General features: G+C 40.6%; 2 protein-coding genes and 1 pseudogene across 3 annotated transcripts; 2 read left to right on the forward strand and 1 right to left on the reverse strand.

Moving 5' to 3' along the window:
• Positions 1-678: 678 nt before the first annotated feature.
• On the forward strand, positions 679-9,152 carry map7a (microtubule-associated protein 7a; the record flags this gene model as incomplete). The annotated part of the gene is made up of 16 exons (XM_084182154.1): positions 679-975; positions 2,126-2,248; positions 2,687-2,761; positions 3,016-3,174; positions 4,146-4,309; positions 5,016-5,118; positions 5,388-5,513; positions 5,808-6,034; positions 6,381-6,553; positions 6,749-7,014; positions 7,177-7,330; positions 7,576-7,768; positions 7,928-8,032; positions 8,301-8,354; positions 8,700-8,911; positions 9,023-9,152. Exons 1-16 carry the CDS (start codon positions 816-818, stop codon positions 9,150-9,152), a joined length of 2,424 nt encoding a protein of 807 aa, XP_084038280.1. The 5' UTR covers positions 679-815.
• A 1,592-nt stretch (positions 9,153-10,744) lies between these two features.
• Positions 10,745-24,516, reverse strand: LOC311145651 (annotated as a pseudogene). The gene is made up of 10 exons: positions 24,299-24,516; positions 15,954-16,073; positions 15,772-15,876; positions 13,855-13,977; positions 13,076-13,147; positions 12,201-12,332; positions 11,873-12,015; positions 11,381-11,493; positions 11,056-11,307; positions 10,745-10,851 (listed from the first exon to the last, which is right to left on the reverse strand). The product of its transcript is annotated as an uncharacterized misc_RNA (transcript).
• LOC311145263 (uncharacterized protein) lies at positions 17,945-20,187 on the forward strand. The gene is made up of 3 exons (XM_084181499.1): positions 17,945-18,401; positions 18,851-18,959; positions 19,153-20,187. The coding sequence occupies exons 1-3, from the start codon at positions 17,956-17,958 to the stop codon at positions 19,678-19,680; spliced, it is 1,083 nt and encodes a 360-aa protein (XP_084037625.1). The 5' UTR covers positions 17,945-17,955; the 3' UTR covers positions 19,681-20,187.
• Positions 24,517-25,070: the final 554 nt, after the last annotated feature.

Below are 25,070 nucleotides of genomic sequence, written 5' to 3' on the forward strand. Positions count from 1 at the left end.
GTACCACTGTTGTCACGGCAACCATTCACAGAACAAGGCCAGATGGATTAATTTGCCTGCCAGTGACTGTCTTTGCCTCCCTCCCTCCTTTCCCTATTTCTTCTGCACTGAATATTTCTTATCCATTTAGCTGGCTCTGGTTCAGTCCCAAATAGCACCCTATTCCCTATGCAGTGCACTACTTTTGACCATGGGCCCTGGTGAATTGTAGTGCACTACATGGGGAATAGGGTACCATTTGGGATGCAAACTATGGCTGCTTGCATTCAGCAGTGGGTGGTGGGATGGGTTGAATTAAAGTGACAGGACTGCAGTACGTGACAGTAGCTAAAGAGATCAGAGTAGCACTCCAGGGTCTGTGAGCTGAGAGATTTTCAAAAGGGAAGTAACCATTTCAGTACAGTAGCCAGCTCCTGAGAAACGAGAATAAAGCTTTTCACTAGGCTATATAACATCCATGTCTCTAATCTAGCTTGTGAAGGACCCTCAGTGGAACTGGGAGAGAGAAATATATTTTATATTCTCATAGATTTTTCTCAGTGTTATTTTGATTATGCATATCTGTGCTTTCCACTTCACTGGACCTGGATGCAGGATCCAGCAAGTCAGCTGGTTTACCCCAAAGGGCTTTTTCCTCAATTTTTCTCTTCTATTTGTTTGAAATGCGAGCAAGCAGCTGAAGCAAGAGGCAGTCAAGGCAGTCGGTCAGCTGCACAGTGAGCACAGGGGACCAGGAGGACCTTCAGTACAGTACAGGCATCTTAAAATAGAAACATAGGAGGAGGAGAGTCTGTGTTGTGTGGCAGAGCTGTGGTATGCCATGCTCAGCGCCTAGCAGTAACATGGCTGTGATACAGGAGAAACAGAGGGAGACCCCCAGCAAGAAGACAGTATCCCAAGAAGACAGAAAGGGGCTTTCTACCAGAGATAATCAAGACAACCAGAAGAAAGATAGCAGAGCCGGGAGACAGGGAGGTGATTACTGTGGCTTTGATATTATATATATTTTTTTACTGTGTTTCTAGAAAAGCAGGGATACAGGGTGGTGGGTAGCTGTAGCTTTGCTATGGTGAGGATGATAGCTTTGCTGTGGAGTGTTCACTGTGTTTATAGAATGACATGGAGGTTGGTATTGTAGCTTTACTGTTTACTGTGTTTATATACAGGGCAGGCTATCTGAACCAGAATCAGCCTCTCCCTTCTAGTTCATCATCAGTGGGGAGATGTTCCATCATGTATCTAGGCCAGATAATGAAGTCATTATTTTAATTGAGTTTTATTCTGTAGCATGTACAGCAGGGGAATTTGGAAATGTCTATGGATCAGATGATCTGATATTGCCTCGTACTTGTACATAGATGTTCATCCTATTCTCTACTGCCATTTTTTTTTGTAAACAGTGAGGTAATGATGTAGCTTATTGAATCACCCTCTATCTCTACTGTGGTAAACATCAACACTCATCATAGGCCTGATTCAGTAAGATAAATGAATGCCCATTATTATAACATCGAGTGTCAAGGAAGATCATTTTTTGTGTGTCCCTCACTTGCTCGAGAATGATAATTTATTGTGTACGTCACTTGCACCAAAATTCTGAGATGGTACTTATCACTATTTAGCGACCTCCTGTGAAGCAAGTCTTTCTTCTTATCCTCTTCTGTCTCTATGTGCTTGTTTTGTTTTAGCCATCTCCATGAAGACTTGTGTCAGGCGCTGGCATTTGTTTACCCCTGCAAGGCACAACAGGAACAGGCACATAATAATAGCTCTTTTATTAACAGCTAACATTCAGCCTAGAGGCTTAGTGCCTGTATTAAGTATGACCAGTCAGTTTTCTGGAAACTGGAATGATATGACCTACTGTATAAGGAAATTAAGCATCTTACACTAAGATTATAGGATTCTCTTTTTCTGAGGCAGTCATGTGTCTCAGACTTTGCCAGCAGGTATAAACCATGATGATGCAGTTATACTTGTCATAAACATTTACTGTATGACCACCTTATCATTTCTTATTCTCATCTCATAATGATCCTGACTAAATAACAGTCATTTTGAGTCAGCTGAAAAAGTCAGAGAGACCTAAACAAGATGTTCTCTTTTATTCTTTATTTCGTTTCAGAAAAAGGCAATGACGACATGAAGCCCCATAATTCAGAGAAGAGGAGAGCAGTCATCTGTGTCCCTGCCTCCATCAAATCAGCTGTGATCAGTACCAACACAACCAGCCCTGGAAACCCAGCAGGTCTTACATCAGTTTTTCTCTCTCTCTCTCTCTCTCTCTCTCTCTCTCTCTCTCTCTCTCTCTCTCTCTCTCTCTCTCTCTCTCTGGGGTACTGCTTGTTCTTTGCGGGTTATCCGTCATGAGTGGTCTTCCTCTGACGTGCGCTACCGCTATCAAGACATTTTCAATTTCATGCTTTGTCCTTACAGAACGGTTTGAGTATAACCTGACATTGTGCTTTTTTCCCCCCATGTCTTAACTTTAAGTCAAAAAAATCCACCCATTGTAAACTGAATATTGTCTGAATGAAATAAATAGTGTCCCTTCATATGAACCAAGCTCCAGCTACTGTAGAACCATCTTAAACTCCCTGTCATGATCAGTAATGTCACCAAACCCATACTGTTTAATGTATGTACTTGATGTGGAGTGAATGTGACATCTTTTCTAATATTCCAGGACCCCATGCACTGAAGGTTGATGAGAGACTGAGACTAGCGAAAGAGCGGAGGGAGGAACATGAGAAACAACTTGGTATGTATACCCACACATGATGACGGTACAGCTAATACACCAATGAGATCACTCAATTTTCTGTCACTTATTTTTGTCATTTCTTGAAAGTATTTTAGTAGCCTGGTCCATATCTATTTGTGCTGTCTTTTTGCCAGCTCCCATGGAAACTGTCACGCCAAATGAGTTTATTAGAAGTTAGCTATACAGCACAAAGATCTGGGACCAGGGTACTGGTATTTTTGTGGCTAATAAGTCTCACAATGTGTTTGCAGTGTCCAGAGAGCTGGGCTGGTTGGCTCGAGAGGAGAGGGCCAGGCGTCTCTATGAACAACAGCTGGAGGAGAGGAAGAGGAAGCTGCAGGAGCAGAGAGAGAAAGAGGAGAAGAGGAGGACTGCTCTGGAGCGGAGGGAGGAGCATAAGAAACAGCTTGGTATGTAGCCACTGGGAGTACCTGGCCTTATACCCAAGGGGTACTTGGGAAGACTCATAAGAACATAGGCCTAATGATCAGTTGTAGGGGATACCGGATTGTTTGTCTCGCGGGGTGGTTGTCACAGTGCTAATTAGTCCCAATCTAAATGGCGCTGTGTAATATTTTTAAGGTTAAAATGTGTGAATTCTTCAAAATAACTCATCCACCTGGTCAATTCATGTCAGCATGACACAAAACATTGAGGTGAGGGGATTTATTTTGTGTTTTTCACAGGGTAGTGTAAATAAATACATTCTTGGTATTTTCTATTTAAATGTTTTAATTATGGAAGCATCCTGGAACAATTATGTTTGTTGAAAAGAGGAAATATATTTCAAACGAGTTCCTATGCCAACCAGTGTGGTAACTAGCATCTTAATTAGCATGGGGGGGGGCGGGGTTGGGGATGGTTGTCACATGGAATGTGGGGTTGGTTGTCACTATCAACATTGTCACTCCCAGTATACAATCAATCCCAAGCTATTTTGTGCTTGTGCTATAAAGAGCCCCCTTCATTGCCTCTCTCTCACACATATTTTCTCTGTCACACATCCACACACACACACACACACACACACACACACACACACACACACACACACACACGTATGTGCAAACACACCCATACACATACAAATTTACTCAAAATGTAATATGTTATTCTCAAGGCATAAAATGCTAATACAATTCCTAATATTGAAAAGAGTCATGTAAGATACAATGCATTTGGAAAGTATTCAGACCCCTTGAGTTTTTACATATTTTGTTACGTTACAGCCTTATTCTAAAATGGGTTAAATACTGTATACTGGTGCTGAGAAATACACACAATATGAAGGGGTACTTCGGGGCAGAGCAAAATGTGATAACCAAAGGAGGTTGAGAACCACTGAATAAACAAAACAAAACTCAACTAAATGTGTTTGTAGTTTCCAGAGAGCTGGGCCGGTTGGCTCGAGAGGAGAGGGCCATGCGTCACTATGAGCAACAGATGGAGGAGAGGAAGAAGAGGCTTCAGGAGCAGAGAGAGAAGGAGGCGAGGAGGCGCACTGCTGTGGAGGAGAAGAGGAGGCAGAGAATGAAGGAGGAGTCAGTGAGTTCAAATTGTATTTGTCACATGCTTCGTAAACAACCGGTGTAGAATAACAGTGAACTGCTTACTTACGGGCCCTTCCCAACAACGCAGAGAGAAAGAAAATAGACAAATAATAGAAAAGTGATAATAAATACACAATGAGTAATGATAACTTGGCTATATACACGGGGTACCAGTACCGAGTCGAAGTGCAGGGGTACGAGGTAATTGAGGTAAATATGTACATATAACTAGGAATAAAGTGACAGATAGTAAACAGTAGCAGCAGCATATGTGATGAGTCAAAGTTAGTGCAAAAAGGGTCAGTGCAGATAGTCCGGGTAGCTATTTGGTTAACTATTAACTAAATATTTAGCAGACTTATGACTTGGGGATATAAGCTGTTCAGGGTCCTGTTGGTTCCAGGTCGGCATGTTGGATCAATAGCTACTTCGGCTTAGGTGTCTATTGTGGGCACCAGTGTTGCTTTACAGTTTTTTCCAATAAGAACCGTTTTTCTACAGAGAAGAAAATATACAGATACTGTTTTCCACATTTTGTGTACACATCTGAAGCTAAACGATTTTAAGGCTCAATATGATGTTATGGAGCTTGTGACCAAGTTACTGTATCACTAGTCATAATGCTCAAACTCAGCACCTACAGTGGATGTGGGAAGAGACTACTATATCACTGACATTGAGGCTCGTGTTGTTGTCTGAAGGAGCGCTATGAGTCTGTGGTGAAGAAGACCTTGGAGAAGAGCCAGAGGATTAAGCAGAGACTCAGCCAGGGCTCTCGAGGAAGGAAGACCGACAACAAGAGCGGTAAATTAATAAAGGCTGCGTCTCAAATGACACCCTATTCCTATATAGTGAACTACCTTTTAGTGTCTTCTTGACTTTCATCCTCTTAACCCTTATGCTACCGAGCTTATTTTTCACCCTGTAACATCTTTTAACCCTAATTCTTCTTCACTTTCCTCCTATTTCCTACCAATTCTTACTTGTATTTTCTATCTCTGTCTTGTATTTTCTCTTTATCGCTGTCCCTGTTAATTGGCTTTTCTCCACTATGCTTGGCTTTACCTCTGTAGCTCCTCGCCGCTCCCCCCTGACTGCCTGGGAGAGGGCTCTGGTCAGTCGCCTCCTCACCCCTACCTGCTCCTACCTAGCCAGGAGCAGGAGCAGGAGTCATAATTGTCAGTCAAGAGAAGAAGAAGGTACTCTACAGGCCTGTAGAATAACAGTTATATACAGTATAGAAAGTTATAAAGACCAGATCTAAAGCTAAGAAAAAATGACATATAATACATTTTGGTAAAATCTATGGATATTTGGACATAATATTTTAATTCCCACAAAAATGGTAAGGCTTCTCAAGTGAATTGTTTACTAACTCTTTGCTTCTTTTTCTTTTCTAAACCATTTTTGGACACACTTACATTCTTTCACTGTATCACTTGCTAACCCTCACCCCATTGCCCCACAACAATGAAACAAACACACTGGTTCAGTTGTCCATATTTGTCCCCGTTCAGTTTCATGCCACTCCATGCCTGCCACTGCCACGAACTCTCACAAATCACCATACCGCTCTGGCACACCTGACCACCACCTGGCGCAGGCAGACCTCCGGGAAGACTACCGGGCTGACTACCGGTCTATCATCCAGGCAAACTACCAGGTAGCCGCCTCCCCGGGTCCCAGCCGTACAAGCCATAGATCCATCAATGCGGCACAGGTAATACCTGCTGGAAATGTCATTGTAAACATAGATCGTTTTATCTCTATGATTGTAAATGTCTGGGTCGACTGGGTTGGTGGGATGGTGTTGTTGGTCTGTCTCCATGCAATGTATGAACTTGTGGGAAATAATTTCCTTGGATGAAGACAATAAACTGAATCTATTCCATTCTATTCCTTCTGACTCATTTTACTATCATATATTTGCTATATTGATAGGTAAATGATTTTAATTGTCATACCATGTATTGGTAATAAGCCTAAATCACTTTCATGTCTTTCTGAGGTCCTAAAAAGACTGCAGTAAGATGATCTTGTAACCTGCCTGTTAATTTATTATGAAGCTAAAAGCAGCGCAGCAGAAGGAAAATGAGAGGACGGCCAGGAGGAATACTCAGCAGCCTCACATACCCAATGCTCCCTTGAAAGCATTACCCACAAACCCACTACCCAACGCTGGCGTGAAAGCGTTACCCACAAACCCACAGTGCAGAGCAGCAGTGCCCTCCCAAGAACGGTATGACTGTCCATCCGTCCGTCTGTCTGTTATTGTGTCTGGATGTTGTTTTCACAAAAACGACTGTACCGAATTTCTTTCATACAATGATAGCACTCTGTTGAGAATATTGTGCAACCAACCCCATCTTAGTGACCCCTTTTGATGTTGTTTACTTATTTATCTAAACAAAAGTCTCCTCTTCCTTTTTTCCAGTAAACCTGTGATCAGACACACATCTGTGATCAGACAGCCCCCATCACAGCAGTTAGAGCTGGAACTGGACCCTGTACCAGAGGAGGACGTTCTTCCAGTCCCCAACCATACCCTTTCCCCTGGGAACTCACGGCCCATCAGGACCCCAGCTGCAGCATGGGACCAGGTCCAACCATTCCTACACTCCCCAGAACCTCAGACTCAGAGAGAAACCACACTTAGTACTGAAGGCAGTGCAGGTGAGGGTGAGTATCTAAAAATGAAAGGTACTGCACCATCAATTACTATCTATTTTCTAGATAGATTTCAGATATTGTATTATTGGGTGTGAGGTTGGAGTGAATTCCAATGCAGGATATCCAGTTCTACAAATTTGGATCGGTGTGTTTTGGTTCAGAGTGACTCTTATGACATGTCCACCTCCTCAGCCCTCCCTCCTAGAGCCACTCCCAGCCCAAGGCCCTCTGCTGGCACCATGGACCCAGAGGAGGCCTCACGTCTCCTGGCCGAGAAGAGGAGAGAGGCCCGCCTGAAGAGAGAGAGAGAGGAGGAGGAAAGCCTGTGTAGGGAGGGGTTAGAGAGGTACGGACGGAGGGCCACCTTACATCTTCGAATGACCCAACATTAATCTTCCCAGTATGAACAAAATCTGTTGAGTAAACTTTTTGCGTAAAATACAAATACGCAGTTGTGTCTTGTGGACCTATTTGTCAGCTTAGGAAGTCTAAGAGGGCATTTAGCGTGTGTTCAAAGGTTCAGATTAATTTGTATAGTAATGTGATGTATGGTGTGGTGTTATGCAAATGTTATGTTATGTGGGATCATAGGCGAGGCAGAGAGGAGCTGGAGCGCAGGAGAGTAGAGCAGCGAGCACGGCTAGAGGCTGAGGCCCAGTGGCTGGTAGAAGAGAGGAAGAGGAGGGAGAAAGAGGAGCAGAAACATGCAGAGGAGGAGAGGGCCCGTGCAGAGGAAGAGAAAGCCCTCAGAGCCATGCAGGAAGCTGCTTTCCTCCAGAAACAGGTGAGGGATGTGGTCTATGAATACTGTACAGTGCTAGAAAGTGCTTTGGTCAGATGGCCATCAGATATTTATGCACCCTCAAATGATATAGACGATATATAACTGAAACACTAAGTAATACATTGTCCCATTCTGATCTTTCCGTTCTCTGTGTCCCAGAGAGAGGAGGAGGAGACCCAGGCCAGGGAGAAGGCAGAGCAGCAGAGGCTGGAGAGAGACAAACACTTCCAGAAGGAGGAGGAACAACGACAGGAGAGAAAAAAGGTGAAAGAGACAGAGGCAAATGTTCTTATCATACTGAAATGCTTGTAAGATATTCTGGGGATCCATATTGTGTACAATTGACTACAAGCAGCACCCAGGATCTCTATACAGTGGAGCTCAATTATGGTGAACTTCAATACATGGGATGGAGGGAGGTTAGGGGGTATTCTTGTTTTGTGTTTCACAAACAAACATTTGTTCTTAAGTAAGGGTGATAGTTTATCATAAAAGCGTTCAAGACTTTTAACAGACCTCTTTTTGTTTTCAGCGACTGGAGTTGATCATGAGGAGAACTAGGAAACCTTCAATTGAAGATAAAGACGTAAGAACATTGCCCTGAAGCACTCAGGTTCTGCCACACCTACCAATGGTTACCCATCTTTGGCTTAAAATGAAACAAAAAAACACTTGTATTTTCCTGCCACAAGTACCATAGTCGTTAACCATTTAAAAACCAAACCAAACTTGCCCTTGACCACATTGATGTGATCACTTTCATGCAGAAATCCATCCCAAAGGTACAATGGTTTTAGCAAAAAACTCAACCAAAGCACTTGTAATTTCCTGCCTCAATTACCAACGTTATTAACCATACTTTGCTTTAAAAAATAAACAGAACTTGCCCTTGACTTGACCAAATTGACATTATTGTTTTGTTTTCATGCAGAAGCCTGCCCAGAATGGGAACTCAAACGGTAACTCCTCCTCTCCAGAGGAAGCCCAACCAAAAGAGAACACTAAGCCTGTTAAGAATGGCAACGGCACTTTAGAAGAGGTCATCAACCTAGGGGTCGGTGTCGGGACTGGGACCAAACCGTCCAAGCTAGGTCTGAGTGACACGGAAGACATGGTTCCTGTTGTGGCCTTCAAAGAACGCAGGTATATCCACAGTATATTTATGTTTTTCTTGTGAAACATGTTCTGTGATGCATGTTATCAGAAGTGATGTACTGTATGTGTTGCCTAGCACATTTTGGTTCATTCATTCAGGTCCCTGAGAACTCTGACAGGCATGGAGGAGATCCAATCCCATCAGCGAGCAGGTGAGAGCTCATCACCAGATCCTGCATCAGCTCATCTATACGCTCTATGCTATGTAGATATTACACTAGAGTCCTGAACGAATGAGCTCATGGTTCTAATTTCAGAAGGGAAAGGGTGGGCTGGGCAGTGGGCACCCCCATAGCAAATCACCACCTCACACACTGTAAAAAAAAAAGTATACTTTGGGCGCCCCAAGAGATGATGCGCTCTTAAAATTCAATGTGTGATTCTAACCATGAAGCTGATTGCATAGTTAAGGCCTTTCAATCATTTTTGTTGTATGTGCTTCTAAGTCTAAGATAAATATGAAGTGAATCAACTGATTTGATCTTATTAACCCTTTTCTATCACATACTCCTCAGAGGTTATCTGAGTATCGTACTGATCAGAGGGGGGAGACAACCCATCCAAGAATCTTTCCACAGCTGTGGTGTTTTTTCCTTTTTTCGACAAAGAAAGGAATAACTGCAGCTTTTTTTCCTGCCCTGCACTTTGAGAGAGAGCATGTGATGTGAAACCAACACACACTCCTTTTCCCTGGAAGACTTTCCTATCTCGGAGTCGATCACCACCATTTGGTCACATTTCTCTTTAATCCAAAGTGGCACGAGCTGCATGTGGTATCAGTATCTACACTAGACAGGGGAGCTTGTTTGTTCAGTGTTGCTGCAATGACAATGTCTTATCTAGTCTAAATGAGAGCTCATGCCTCATAGCTGTAGATTTAAACTGTGATAAAATGAGTTCGCTTTGGTGGGAGTCAGACACAGCAATCAATTGTGAAAAGATGTATTCTCTCTACATTTTTAACTGTAGGTTTCACAATCACGACTGATGTTTTTAGCCACGTGCTTTAGCTTATTCCCTAAGCATTTTTTAACTGTGCTGCTATTTGAGCACTTTGCCTTGCAGTTAGTAGGAACTTGCATCCTAGTTTCAGAATAAAAGCTTTAGTTTTGAGTTCAAATAAAGAACACTTTCTGTCTTACATTCCCTATTTTTGTGGAATATAATCCAAAGCTGCTATGGAACTTAGTTCCAGAATAGTTTCAGTACCTTTGTGTGGTTTATAGTTTTAGAGTACTATAGATATACTCACTCGTGGTTGACCACTTGCAAAGTATTTTGGCAGTCCCCTTCTTGGAAATTGTGCAATCATTTTAGAAAACAAATTATAAAAAGAGTGAAGTGTAAAATGTAAGCCTGTTTATTAAAACGTACAAAAGTGTAAAAACAAATAAAGCAATGCACTGATACATCTGTTTGAATCTGTGTAGAATATATATATAATACACCCCAATTCAGTTCCTTTTCCCCTGTTCACCAGTGCAATATGGATGTAAACCCTCAGAACACACCATTGTAAACACTCATAAAATAGAACACCTCATCAACATCATAAAACATAATCATGACATGCAGTAGCAATCATTGTCATGCTCTAAAGGTAATGGCAAGTCAGTACAAACAGTGATACGCATGTCCCACATCTCAGTCTGTGTCCTGAGGCAGAGAGGTCTCAGTCTGTGTCCTGAGGCAGAGAGCTCTCAGTCTGTGTCCTGAGGCAGAGAGCTCTCAGTCTGTGTCCTGAGGCAGAGAGCTCTCAGTCTGTGTCCTGAGGCAGAGAGGTCTCAGTCTGTGTCCTGAGGCAGGGCTCCAGTGGACTGGTCAGGAGGATGGAGGCTTCTGAATCATCTGCAGTAACTGTCTTGTCTGCTCCGTCTGTGCATGCACCCGCTTTAGCTGCTTGTCGAGCACACTACCACTCATCACCACTGACAACTCTCCGTTTGAAGAATAACATGACATAGCATAACGCACCTTTTGACTATAACTGCATGTACCTGCCCTCATGTTAATCCGCTAGTATTAACTTGCTCAGGACAAATTACTAGAAATTAATGTTATTGACTGAGATATTAACTACAGAAATATGCTATTTTAGGCATAGACAGCGTGACTGGCAAACGGGTTGTTACAAAACCATGACAAACCTTTCTTGAGGTTGCATAGAGTAACAAATCCCAGCTGCTGGAATCTCACTTCCTGATTCTTGAGGTACATCAGTAGATATAGCGTAGTGTGGTGTCAGTAGTTGGATTACATGGTCTGTATGAGCGACAAGAAAAATACATGGATTTTACAGCTCTGCATTTTCCATTTGTGCAGAAAACTTAAACTTGAAACATGTTCCGGGGTCATTTTTGTGGCCAAATGAGATCGAAGTGAGTCTGAAAAGAAAAGAGGAATTGGAATTTCAATTTACTTGCTGAATTGAAATGATATTGACCCCAATCCTTTCACCCCAGCTGGTCAGCTGATATAAACAGGAAGTAACACAGAACAGTCTCCTCTGAGGTCACACTGGACACAAGGGCCTCGAGAAGTCCTGTTACACACTCACTGTCCATCAAGGCCTAGACAACACAACAAAGGTTAATCATTTTAATGACAGTGCATGGCTCCCAATATCAGCTGCATTCGTATGATTGTCAATCTTTTTTACAATAATAACATCACATGACCAGGTCGGTATCTCCATATCCGTTTCGAAGGACCATAGGTATGCTAAACTGATAAATAAGTGAGCCTTTTAAAAAGTGAACATGTGACTGAACATTTAGATGGAAACCACATCTACAGTCCAATGTCCATACAAGCAGACCAGCTCGAATTAAGCAATGTAATGGCCATGTATTCTACGTAATATGCTAGTGTGGACATTGGAACAGAGCCTAATATTCTAGTGAGTGAGTGAGTGAGTGAGTGAGTGAGCGACATGGCAGCAGTTACTACCTGCTGTCCCTCGCTGGTGCTGCTGAGGTTGGTGATGGTACCAACACTGTGGTTCATGATGATGGAGCTAGATCTGTGACAGATCTGTGACAGAGGAGCAGCTGCCTAATCACCTGTCCTGGGCTCTCATTCACCAGGCTCTCCTTGAAGGAAACACAATGAATATTGACTGTTAACACTGGAACAAAGAACATTGATTGTAAATCACCATCATAACAGATAGAATCCTTCCAGATTTTTTTGTCGGCCCTGAGATTCACTGGCTACCTCTAACTTTGAGGCTACCGTTGCCCCCATCAACATCATTATCTATTATGAAAAGTCTCACTCTATTGGGTTGGTGTGTAGATAGCTCAGACAGTAGTGTTATAGCAGATGCAGCCAGAGGGAGAGCAGGGGAGCTCAGCAAAGCTTTCAGAGGCAACACACAGTCCAGGAATCAGCTGCTCCTGGGTCACAACTACAATACAAAGCATTACAATCAAACTCACTGCATCCAATCCACAAGGCTCTGCACAATGTGAGAGAAATATTAACATGTATCATGTTTACCTGCTTTGTTTAATATTAATAGTTAACAATTCTATACTGTTCTACTAATGCTGTGTTTTTGTAAAGGGATGGTTTCTACTCCAGCGCCCTGCAGCTAGTCTAGGCGTGTGGTCAAGGACATGGGTTTTACTCGAGATAGGGGTATCTGGAGCTGACAATTGATTTATGGATGGTTTGGTGATAAAACCTACAGCATGCATTCCATAGAATGAGTTGGGGTTTGTGTAATGTAAGGTACCAGGGAGAGATGGCTCAGGTATGGATAATGATGAGAGGAACCTTGTTTTGGGGGCCAAACTCTGGTTTCCATACAGTAAGAACAGTCTTCATAGCAAATGCTATCTGGATGGGAGATACTCCTTTCTCATATATCAAGTCTCACCTTTTGACCCATTCCACACATCTGCTGTTTGTAATGTAGACTGGGAGGGTGTATCGTGCTATAAAATATATTTGTATTATGTCGGAGCTTTTCAACCCAACAGTCAAGAGTGTTGGGTCGACCAGCCTCACTTATTACCTTATTAATACGTTTTGAATTAAGTAATATCCTGAATGGTGATTGACCTTGTCTCCACGACAACAATCTGTGTTGAATATGTGCCTCATAACGTTAAATGGGTGTGTTCCGTGGTTATACGTTATAATTACCATTCCCTGAAAGGAATCGAAGGCATCTGCAAGCTTGGGATGCATTCTGGAAATAAAATAAAAACATTTTGGCTGAGGTTGAGTATGAAAACAATACATGACAGCAGACCTGGGTTCAAATACATATGTATTTGAGTATTTATTATTTAAAGTTTTCTGTGTATTTGAGTCCTTTAAATACACAGCCCAAAACATAGTAATTTTATTGAGTATTTGAATGGTTATTTGTAAAAACCAAATAGTTCACCAAATTGTATTTTTTCAGTTTACTTGAGTGGCCTGCGCAGCCCCCAGATCTCAACCCAATAGAGCATCTTTGGGATAAGATAGAACGAGCTGTTCGCAGCATGAACGTACCGCCGTCCAATCTGGAGCCACTGTGTGATGTCGTCGCGTCAGCATGGACCAACATCCCTGTAGAATGTTTCCGACACCTTATAGAATGCAGGCTGTTCTGGAGACAAAGGGGGGTCCGACCCAGTACTAGATGTGTGTACCTAATAAACTGGCCAGTGAGTGTATGTCTAGGAATGAGTTATGAGGGTTCATAATTAATGTCGGGACCACAATCTAGCCATCTATTCTTGATTGATCTCTATGGTTAACAGTGGCACACATCACTTATTTTGAAAAGTCAACAAACAAGCTGAACACAGCCAACTAATGTGTAATTTGAACTCCACCCATTTTGAACATATCAACACAGCAACAACCCAAAATGTGGCGGCAACCTGAGATATGTACATTATCTACTGGTGGACAGTCCTGTGCAGACCTACCAGACTGTTTGAGGTTTAAATGGTCCCAAACTGCATTCTTTTGGACTTGAGGATCGTAACACTTGGCTAAAACCAGTAGTGGAATCACCCAATCAGCTGACATGATGGCTTCTCTGTTTGAGTCTACAACAAAATTGAAGCAAATTGAGATTACATTTAGTGTGGAAAACTGAGAGTCATGTTGGATTAGAATGGAATGTTGGGTTAGCATAAAATATTGACAAAACACATGGAACAGGACGTCCCACATATGTGCCATGCCTTTCACTAACCAGCAAGAATGAAGGCATACATACATACATCTTCCAGCAGGGAACACATACATGTTGGAATGTACAGGTAACTGTCAAAATAAAGGAAACACTAACATAAAGTGTCTTAATAGGGCGTTGGGCCACCACGTGCCAGAACAGCTTCAATGCACCTTGGCATAGATTCTACAAGTGTCTGAAACTCTATTAGCGGGATGCAACACCATTCAGCATCACCAGAAATTCCATAATTTGGTATTTTGTTAATGGTGGTGGAAAACGCTGTCTCAGACATCCTCTTGCCCTGTGGATGAAGGCATTGTCATCCTATGGGGGCATAGCCATTGTAGACAAAATAATGGCAAAAATTCTGGGCTGCCCAGCATTTCTCTACATGACCCTAAGCATATTGGGATGTTAATTGCTTAATTACCTCAGGAACCAAACCTGTGTGGAAGAACCTGCTTTCAATATATTTGTATCCCTCACTTACTCAAGTGTTTCCATTATTTTAGCAGTTTCCTGTTTAACATAATGTGTTGTACTGTAGATAACTACCTATGCTAACCATGTGAGTAGTTCTGTGCGTAAATTTGAGACGTTACATTTAATATGATATGTTACAGTTCGTATGGTATTAATTTGTGGTTGTCCATCACCTATTTTGTATGATATGTTACAAATTACAATTTGCATTATATGTTACAAATGTGCAAAATGTACAATATGTTAAAAATTTGCTTAACATACTATATGTTACGAATTTCCAAAGGTATGATGATATGTTATGAATTCTAACTAGGTGGCTAACATTAGCTAGCTGGCTAACTTCAGCTGGGGTTAGGGTTACGGTTAAGTTTAGGAGTTAGGTTAAAGGGTTAGAGTTAGGGGAAGGATTAGCTAACATGCTAAGTAGTTGCAAAGTAGCTAAAAAGTAGCAAGTAGTTGAAAAGTTGCTAATTAGCTAAAATGCTAAAGTTGTCCGTGATGAGATTCGAACTTGCAACCTTCAGGTTAAAGTTAAGGTTAAGTTTAGGAGTTAGGTTAAAGGTTAGGTTAAAGGGTTAAGGTTAGGGGAAGCTGAATGGGTTATTAGCTAACATGCTAAGTAGTTGAAAAGTTGCTAATTAGCTAAAATGCTAAAGTTGTCTGTGATGAGTTTCGAACTCGCAACCTTTGGGTTGCTAGACGTTCGCATTATACGCCCGACCATCAACCCTACTTTTGTTTTTGCCTTAAGTAAACATTTGTCTTATGTAACCATACCAAACATAACATTCTAATTTGAGTGTACCAGATTTACATTTACTATGTTACGTCTAGCCTATGAGACCAGGCTGATTGATTGTAAACATGAAATGCACTGACAGTAGCACCAGCACTTGATTTTGTAATGTGTATATTGCCATAATAATAATAATATGCCATTTAGCAGACGCTTTTATCCAAAGCGACTTACAGTCATGTGTGCATACATTTTTGTGTATGGGTGGTCCCGGGGATCGAACCCACTACCTTGGCGTTACAAGCGCCGTGCTCTACCAGCTGAGCTACAGAGGGCCATGTGTAGTGATCTTGTTCTGTAAGCCCGGGACGTATTATTTTCCTCTGGGAATCAAAGTTCAAATGAAGTCAAAATCAAACGTGACAACATTAGTCCACCGACCTGAGGCCAGTAAGGCAACACATTGACAGGAGTTACACTGTACAGACTGGAGCATCTCTAGCAGGGGCACCAGCATCCCCATCTCAATTACCTTCTCCTAACTCACTGGGAAACAATAGTACAGTGTTAAATCTTGACACATGTGGCAAAGACAGTGTGAGTGTCTGTCTGTGTGTACATACCTTTGTTCTTCACTAGCAAATTAACCAGCTACAGAGAGGTGGTCCTCTGTACCTCCAGGTCATTGGATAGCAGTAGGGCTGTGTATGGCTCCAGGATAGCAACAGGTAAAGGAGCCTCCACTGCAACAAGACAGAATTAAAAACAATCAATGTCACCAATCATATTGCTATATTTTCAACTTTTATCTTTCTGTAGACCGCTATAGGCTGTACAGTATAGCTTTCCAACTATAGACCTATTGGCTGCCTCCACGTTACAGGGGGAATACATTCTTATCTCCCAGCCCTCAAGCAAAACATTTGGTCTGACATTTTCATAATGCTGGTCACAACTGTAGCACTACAATAGAAAAGATAAACTGATGGTAGCCCTTGATCATGACGCTCAGTTCCATTACATTACATTACACATAAGAGTCATTGGACGAAGGCGTCTTCTGTCGGGTGGAGTTTTGTTAAGAGCCCCGACGCTCAATTAACACGCTTCGTTTGCGGTACGGGTTTGGAAACATTAGGACCTTCATTTTCAAAAAACAAAAGGTTAAATTGATACACATCTTGACATGGTTCAGGTTAATGTTCCCACATGACCATCTCTCCACGTTACAACGCTTATTTACGGAAAACTGACGGAAGACAAGAGGCGACCACCTGTGCTAATTAACTATCTAGCATGCTCCAACACCTGTGTGTAAGCGTAACTCTGGAAGTGTAGTTTCGTTGGATGGAGGTAACGTTACCCATAGCTGTATGGATCGGTGCAAAACTGCCACAATAAGTGTATCTTTTTTTAATTTATTTTTTAACTTTTCAACCCCACCATCCTTTCCCTACTTGGAGTAAATTAGTGAACAACAACGCCCAGGCCTCTACTTCCGGTCTATACTTACTATCTACACCTTATGGACAGAGTTAATTTTACAATAATTCTATATATATATATATATATATTTATTTTTTTGCTCCTGAACTTCTTCTACTCTCAACCTCTCCGATCATTTTCATGATGTCCATCCGGTTTGCTTCTAAATGCCATATCTTTCTAACTGTGCTCTTTCCCAAAAGCTCCCAACATACAACCTATATACTTATTATGGACACAGTATGCTTACATTATTAGCTATCTTTGTTATTATTAGTTGTTATTTGTTATTAGTCCCATCCTTCAACTCTATTCAATACCTCCCATCTATCTCTTAACCAGTGGCGGCTGGCCGATAGAGGGCGCTAGGGCGCCGCCCCCTTAAATAAAATTATTTTACAAAATAAAAAAATAAAAAAATAAAAAAAATAATAATAATAATAAAAACATCAGTATGTCAATATTTGTGTGTTTGAAATATGGAATGCACACAGTAATATGTGTAAGATATGATAGAAAATCATATTCGCAACCTTTCCTCTGCCTGTCAAACGCCTCGTCAGCTCTGGGCGATACAGAAAGTGCCCCGAGGATGCGGGTCTACGTAGCAGTTAAGCCAATTGCTAATTTAAGATATGAATGTATGACATAAAATGTAGTCAATAAGCGATCTTAAATCGAATCCAAGGAGGGCGATTATTTTATCGCCCCAAGCTCGCCCCTGATAAAATAAGGACCGGGGTCCAGTGACGCCATTTTTACTAGACAACAATGGCGAACGCAAACGTTACTCCTCCAAGACCCAACCCTAACTCGGTGAAATCTCTCCTCCAAGATCCGTTTGAGAGGAGAACTTTGTCAGAGAAAGTTCGGGTGAAAGAGCTGGGCCCAGATCAACCTGACCTCTCAATCAGACAGCAGGCTAGCGAGAAAGGGAAGCAGTATATGCGCGGCTTCTCCCGTAGCTGGTACACCAGGAAGGCTTGGCTAGCTGGGTGCACTGATGCTAATGCTTTATTTTGCTTTCCGTGCTTGCTTTTTAAAACGACGGGGTCAGATTCAGCATGGACAGGTACCGGAGTGAGGGATATGAAGCACCTGTCAGAGAAGGTAAAGAAACATGAGAACACCAGGGCACACATGGACAACTCTGTAAAGCTAGCTGTATTAGGAAGGGTGAACATTGCTACGCAGCTGGATGACGGCCACAGGATTGCGGTGAGGAAACACAATGAGGAGGTGGATAAAAACAGGCACATTCTATCCAAAATTATCGATTGTGTGAAGTTCTGTGGGGCTTTTGAGTTGGCCTTGCGTGGGCACGAGGAGACTGACTCCTCAGACAACCCCGGCATTTTCCGGGGCTTAGTGGATTTTGTTGCCTCCCTCGACAGTGTGCTGGAGGAGCACCTGAAGACAGCTACCGTTTTTAAGGGCACGTCAAAGACGATACAGAACGAGCTGTTGGACTGTATGCTGTCAATGCTTAAGGATTACATCCTGGAGGAAGTAAAGAGTGCTGATTTTATCGCCATTCAAGCTGACGAGACGACTGACGTTTCCACCCACTGCCAGTTGGTGCTTGTGTGAGTGATTATCATAGAGCCGTCACAATTATATTTGTTTTAGTATTTTAAAAGGAAAGAGAAGACACAATCAGACGTTGATAATAATGCAGGAAAGTACTACACAGTTTGTAATAATTATTCAGGTGTCCACCAGGTCAATTTCTAGAAGAGGCCTAGTTGTTATTGAATATTAACTTTATTGCTAAGTGAACAGCAGAACAAAATGATGTTGCATCCCTCTCACAAATGTAATAGAAAAAGGCTTTAAAACGTAATAACATCAGTTAATTATGTACATCACAGGTTAAAAGCAGTTACTAGACATAGTTTGTGTGTATATACACACTGTCTGTCTGTCTGTCTATATATATATATAAAAGTCACTGGTTGTGTGTTGAGGGGGAATTACAGTGAGTTAAGAAGTCTGATTGCAAGTTATCAAATTAAACTTTATTTTTTGGACCCAGGGCCTCAATTCCCTCTTTGTGTGGGCACAGCGTATCTGACGAGCAGCAACAGCCCATCAAGCGACGGAGGATGCTGGGACCAGGAGAACAACAGAGGTTGGCTATAGAGGTAAGTTGTGATGTAATTGTCAGTGTTTCCCACCTATAACTTTTTTCAGGCCTGGTAGTATGTAGCCAAAACCCTGAACAATCAGCACCTTGGTAATCATATACTTGAGTTGGACATAGGCATGTGTCAGTCAGGATCACTTGCATCAAAATAGCTTAATTGCAAATTAAAGCTGATGATGTATCTTTTACAGGTATGTGATACCATCCTGAGTCATGCCAAAGAGAGGTTCTCCTTCACCCAGCACCTCATCAGCGCAACACTATTGCACGGAGAGTTGTTCCCACAACACAGTGTGAAGTTCCCCGATACAGCGCTTGAAACAACCGTGGAGGCGTACCCCATGTTGAACAAGGCCAAGCTCAAAACCGAACTGTCCCTCATCTATGAGAACAGTGAGTTCAAGGCTTGTAGTGGTGCAGTGCCCCTGTACCAGTTCTTCATGGAGAACAACCTTCAGAGCACTTTCACAGAGACTGCCAGCCTCCTCAAGATCCTCATCACCACACCCATGACAACTGCTGAGTCAGAATGGTGCTTCTCTACACTGAAAAGGATCAAGACCTTCCTGAGAAACAGCATGACACAGGATCGCCTGAACGCTCTGGCCATGCTCTCCATGGAGAAGAAACTTGTCAGGGACATTCCTGACTTTAATCAAAGGGTCATTGAGAGGTTTGCCACTCAGAAGGACAGACGGGCAAAATTCCTGTACAAATAAGATGACAGACACACACACACAGAGCAGCTCTGGCCGCATGTTTCTTTGTATATAGTTGACCTTAGCATAAAAAATCCAGTTATATATGGTACTCTAGAAAGTCTTAATAGTGTCTTTGCTAATATTACTGTATATAGGTTGTTTTGTATCAATTAATTGTTGCAGTTCTGGAGCACATTAACAATTAGTCACATTTAGTATGATCATAAAATACTGTATGCTATTCTTCCAGTCAAAGGTTTGAGTTCATCCACTTGATATCCATTTCTATATTATACATCCTTTTATACAGTGTAAGATTTCCTATAAACTTTATAATAATTTCATGTTATTGTCCACTTTCCACTCTGTTCTGACAGCATGCCTGTTGCGTTGCCTGTTTACTACCAATGGTGAAAAGTTCACTTTAAATGCAAATGAAAGGCTTGGGTTTGTGTAATATGTTTTTGTGTAAGAATGCCTCAACTTTTTAATATTGGCATTAAATAATTACTGAATGTTTCACTGAGCACTGCTGTCCTGCAGTTTGTGTTAAAATATATCGCGATGGTTACAGGAAAAAAAAAGTATGGCACAGCCCCACCGAGAATATTTTTCACCAGCCGCCACTGCTCTTAACACCATCCATATAGGATTTCTATTTGCCATATATATTTCAACCGTACTGTGATGTTTTACAAAAGTTCTGAACCTTTCTATTCTCATTGCTTCTACAGATTGTGAATTAAAAATAAACATTTTTGCTAAAAGTATTATTATATTATTGATTGATTGACTATGACTTTTCAGATCACCCAGTAATGCTATCTGCAAGGTTAGTTCCAGGTAAATATTGCAATCCTTTAGCCATTCCTGGACCTGTGTCCAAAAACAAGCTACAAATGGACAGAACCAAAACAAATGATCTAATGATTCTATCTCTTCACAGCAAAATCTGCAGAGCTGGGAAGATTGTATCCCCCATATAAATAACATTCTATTGGTAGCAAGAATTTTATATAATAATTTAAATTGAAAGATTCAAATTTTTGAATCCGGTGTCGTTTTGCGTGTCAGTTCATAAACACTATGCCATGGGATCGGTACGTCAAAGATCTCTTCCCAACTATTTTGCAATCTATATGGGACGGCTGTCAATCATTTGGTCCTTAAGTGAAACTGATATACTTTTTTATTTATCACAGTTTTCCTTAACCAATTATGTTCTTTAATGCAAGGCCGACAGACAAGTTCCTTACTTTCTCCCCCTTCAACTTTCCTCTTCCACTTTTGCGGTAAGGCTGCAATTATTTGGTTGTAATTTTGGGTAGAGCAGACATTTCCATATGTTTTTGTTAGCTGCATGTGCGACATAACTCCACCAGTCCTACCGATGATATCATTTACGAAGATTATACCTTTTTTAAACATTCTGTCAAAAAATAAAGGTTTTTTGTCAATTAGTATATTTGAATTTAACCACAATATTTGTTGCATTATTTGTTCTGTCGTTTCTGGAGGATTAAATTGAAATTGCAACCAACTTTCTATGGCTTGTTTTAGAAATAGTGACATTTGGGAGATTATTTCCTTTTCAAATAACTGAAAGTGAGAGGTTGTAATCTGAATAAAGGGAAAAAGGCCTTTCTTGAACAGTGGGTGAGACAATCTTACTAATTTGCTTGAGAACCAGTTCGGATTTAAGTATAACTTTTGGATGACTGAAGATTTTAGTGATAGGTCTAATGCTTTAATATTTAATAATTTCTGTCCTCCGAATTCATATTCATTATATAAATATGCTCTTTTAATTTTGTCTGGCTTGCCATTCCAAATAAAATCGAATATTTTTTTCTCATATAATTTAAAAAACTGTTTGCTAGGCGTAGGCAAGACCATAAGCAAATAGGTAAACTGGGATAATACTAAAGAGTTAATCAGGGTGATTTTTCCACAAATTGACAGGTATTTTCCTTTCCATGGTAGTAAGATCTTATCTATTTTTGCTAACTTTCTATTAAAATTTATTGAAGTGAGATCATTTATTTCCTTTGGGATATGTATTCCGAGTATATCCACATCACCATCAGACCATTTTATTGGTAAACTACATGGTAATGTAAAAATTGTATTTTTTAGTGATCCAATACGTAATATAGTACATTTGTCATAATTTGGTTTTAATCCAGAGAGGTTAGAAAATGTATCTAGATCCTCTATGAGGCTGTGGAGGGATTCTAGTTGTGGATCTAAAAGAAAACATGAATCATCTGCGTACAATGACACCTTTGTTTTTAAGCCCTGTATTTCTAATCCTCTGATATTATTATTGGATCTGATTTTAATAGCTAACATCTCGATGGCCACAATAAATAGATATGCCGATAGTGGACAACCTTGTTTCACTCCTCTTGACAGTTTAAAACTTTCTGAGAAATAGCCATTATTTACTATTTTACACCTAGGGTTACTATACATGATTTTGACACATTTTATAAGAGATTCTCCAAAATTGAAATGCTCCAGGCATTTATATATAAATTCCAGTCGAACTTTATCAAATGCCTTTTCGAAGTCTGCTATGAATAGCAGGCCTGGTTTCCCATATTTTCCATAGTGTTCTATTGTTTCCAATACTTGCCTTATATTATCTCCAATGTATCTTCCATGTAAAAAACCTGTCTGATTAGAATGAATAATATCCGACAATACCTTTTTAATTCTATGCGCTATACATTTTGCTAGGATTTTTGCATCACAACACTGAAGTGTAAGGGGCCTCCAATTTTGTAAATGGACTGGATCTTTATATTTTCCACTTGTATCCTGTTTCAGTAATAATGAGATCAGACCTTCTTCTTGAGTGTCAGATAATCTACCATTTACATAGGAGTGGTTAAAACATGCTAATAACGGTCCTCTTAGTATATCAAAAAAGGTTTGGTATACCTCGATTGGTATGCCATCCAACCCTGGAGTTTTCCCGGACTTAAAGTCTTTAATTGCATCCAGAAGTTCCTCCTCTGTAATTTCACCTTCACATGAGTCTTTCTGTGTGGCTGTTAATTTGACATTATTAATAGAAAAAAAATCTCTACAATTAGCTTCAGTTAGAGGAGATGGAGGCTACTGAAAAGAAAACATATGCTTAAAATACTTTGTTTCTTCCTTCAAAATATCATTAGGTGAATTATGGGTGACTCCGTCAATTGTAACCAGTTTCATTAAGTTCTTTTTGGTAGCATTCCTATGTTGAAGATTAAAAAAGAATTTTGTGCATTTTTCCCCAAATTCCATCCAGTTTGCTTTATTTTTATAATATATTACACTTGATCTTTCTTGAATAAGTTTTTCCATTTCTTTTTGTTTTTCCTCTAATTTATTCTGAGCCTCTATGTTACAGTTTTTATTGCCATCTATCTGTTCTGTTAGACTTTCTATTTCCTTTCTTAGTATAAACTCTTTTGACCTAAATTGCTTTTGTTTTCGAGATGAGTACTGAATTGCATGGCCTCTAAAGGCACATTTAAAGGTGTCCCATACAATAAGGGGATTCGCTGTACCTATGTTATGTTGGAAAAAGTCAGTTATAAATTCCTTTGTTCTAATTATAAATAAATTATCATCCAATAGGCTTTGATTAAATTTCCAATATCCTCGCCCACGTGGAAATTCAGTCAGAGTAATGCCTATTATATGATGGTCCGACCGCATTCTATCCCCTATCAACACTTTTTTCTTTACTTTTGGTGCCAACGAGAATGAGATAAGAAAGAAGTCAAGACGACTAGCTTGATTCAGTCTCCGCCATGTATATCTCACTAGATCAGCATATTTAAGCCTCCATATATCTACTAGTTCTAATGTATCCATGACATTCACAATTTCCTTAAGAGCATGTGGGTGATTGTTTGTGGTGTGATTTCCTTTTCGGTCCATTGAGCTATTTAAAACAGTATTATAATCCCCCACCATAATAATATTGTCTTGAGTTGCTTGCAGGCTTGATAATTTATTATATATATTGTCAAAGAATTGTGGATCATCATTATTTGGTCCGTAAAGGTTAATGAGCCATATCTGTTTATGGTCCAATACCATATTTAAAATAATCCATCTATCTTTTTTTTATTTGAAGGATTCTTTATTACTGATTAAAGATAAAGGGCATATGTTTCGAAAGCTGTATCGCAAGCGATGATTGACGTTTCTAAACGTTCAAACACAGCGTCGGGATTGTAGTTCACATGAGTCAGTCCTATGCGAAGCTATTGGCTGAAAATTGAAGGGAGAAGGCAGAAAACCGCCTAGAGTTTGAGAGCTAAACTGATGGGAGACCTCGCTGCACTGCACAGCCATGACAAAGCTGCACTGCACAGCCATGACAAAGCAGTTAGAATATTACAAACTTATATTAACCAGCTGTCTCAAATAAACATGACACTTCCAGTAGGCTAAATGCTGAAATCACCTACTCAAAATGACACTTACACAGACTGAGTTGTGTAATAAATGAACACTGCCCCATGATATCCTGATGCTCGTATGTATTTAATGCTTGTAGACAATACTGGGTTGGGCAGTGGGGTTAAACCTGTTATTAGACTAGTGTACTACACTACACATCCATTTACATTACCTGTGTCCAGGTGGTCCTGCAGTAGACGAGCAGCCTGTCTCTGGTGCTGCTCAGAAGTATAGGACTCAGAAGATGCTCTCTTCTTCCTCAGACAGTTACATCTTGACAGGGCCTTTATACACCTTTATCTTAAGTGCAAATTCAGCTGACAATCTCTTTACATGAGCATCGAAGTCCTTCAGCAGTTGCGCACACTTTTCACATATTTCAGTGGCCATCTCCAAAGTAAAGTGACAACATTCACTATAGTAAAACATTGATATTGTTCAAATACATTCTACCAGGGCATAGTTCAGTTGTCAAACGTTTTCGAACGTTGCATATAGAAATGCTATGGCTAGAGCTGATGTGATTCTACATGTCAGAGAGGCATGTTTGTTCTACAGTACTTAGGCTATTTCTATCTGAACGTTGCATCCGGCTGAACTCGCAACAGTAAGCACGTGGGGACGCATGTTCCTTTGTCATTCCAAAGATTCTGAGCATGTTCATTAAATACAAGGAAATATGACTCAACATTCATAAAAAAATGCTAAATACATAAAATATAAATGCATATACGTTTGGCTATGAATTAATTGGTATCCAAAAGTAGAGTTCTGCAGAGTAGATTCAGATATTGAGAAATAATGGCTGATGTGCAATGTCTTAGATACATTTTCAACTATATATTCTCCAAGGAAAAATTACTGATTGATAAAAGTTATATTGTACACACGTTGCTAAAAAAATCAATAGGATTCAGCTGGACGTTAGATGGGCGGAGGATACT

The sequence above is a fragment of the Coregonus lavaretus genome, assembly GCF_964263955.1.
Source record: "Coregonus lavaretus genome assembly, chromosome: 18".
Taxonomy (NCBI): Eukaryota; Metazoa; Chordata; class Actinopteri; order Salmoniformes; family Salmonidae; genus Coregonus; species Coregonus lavaretus.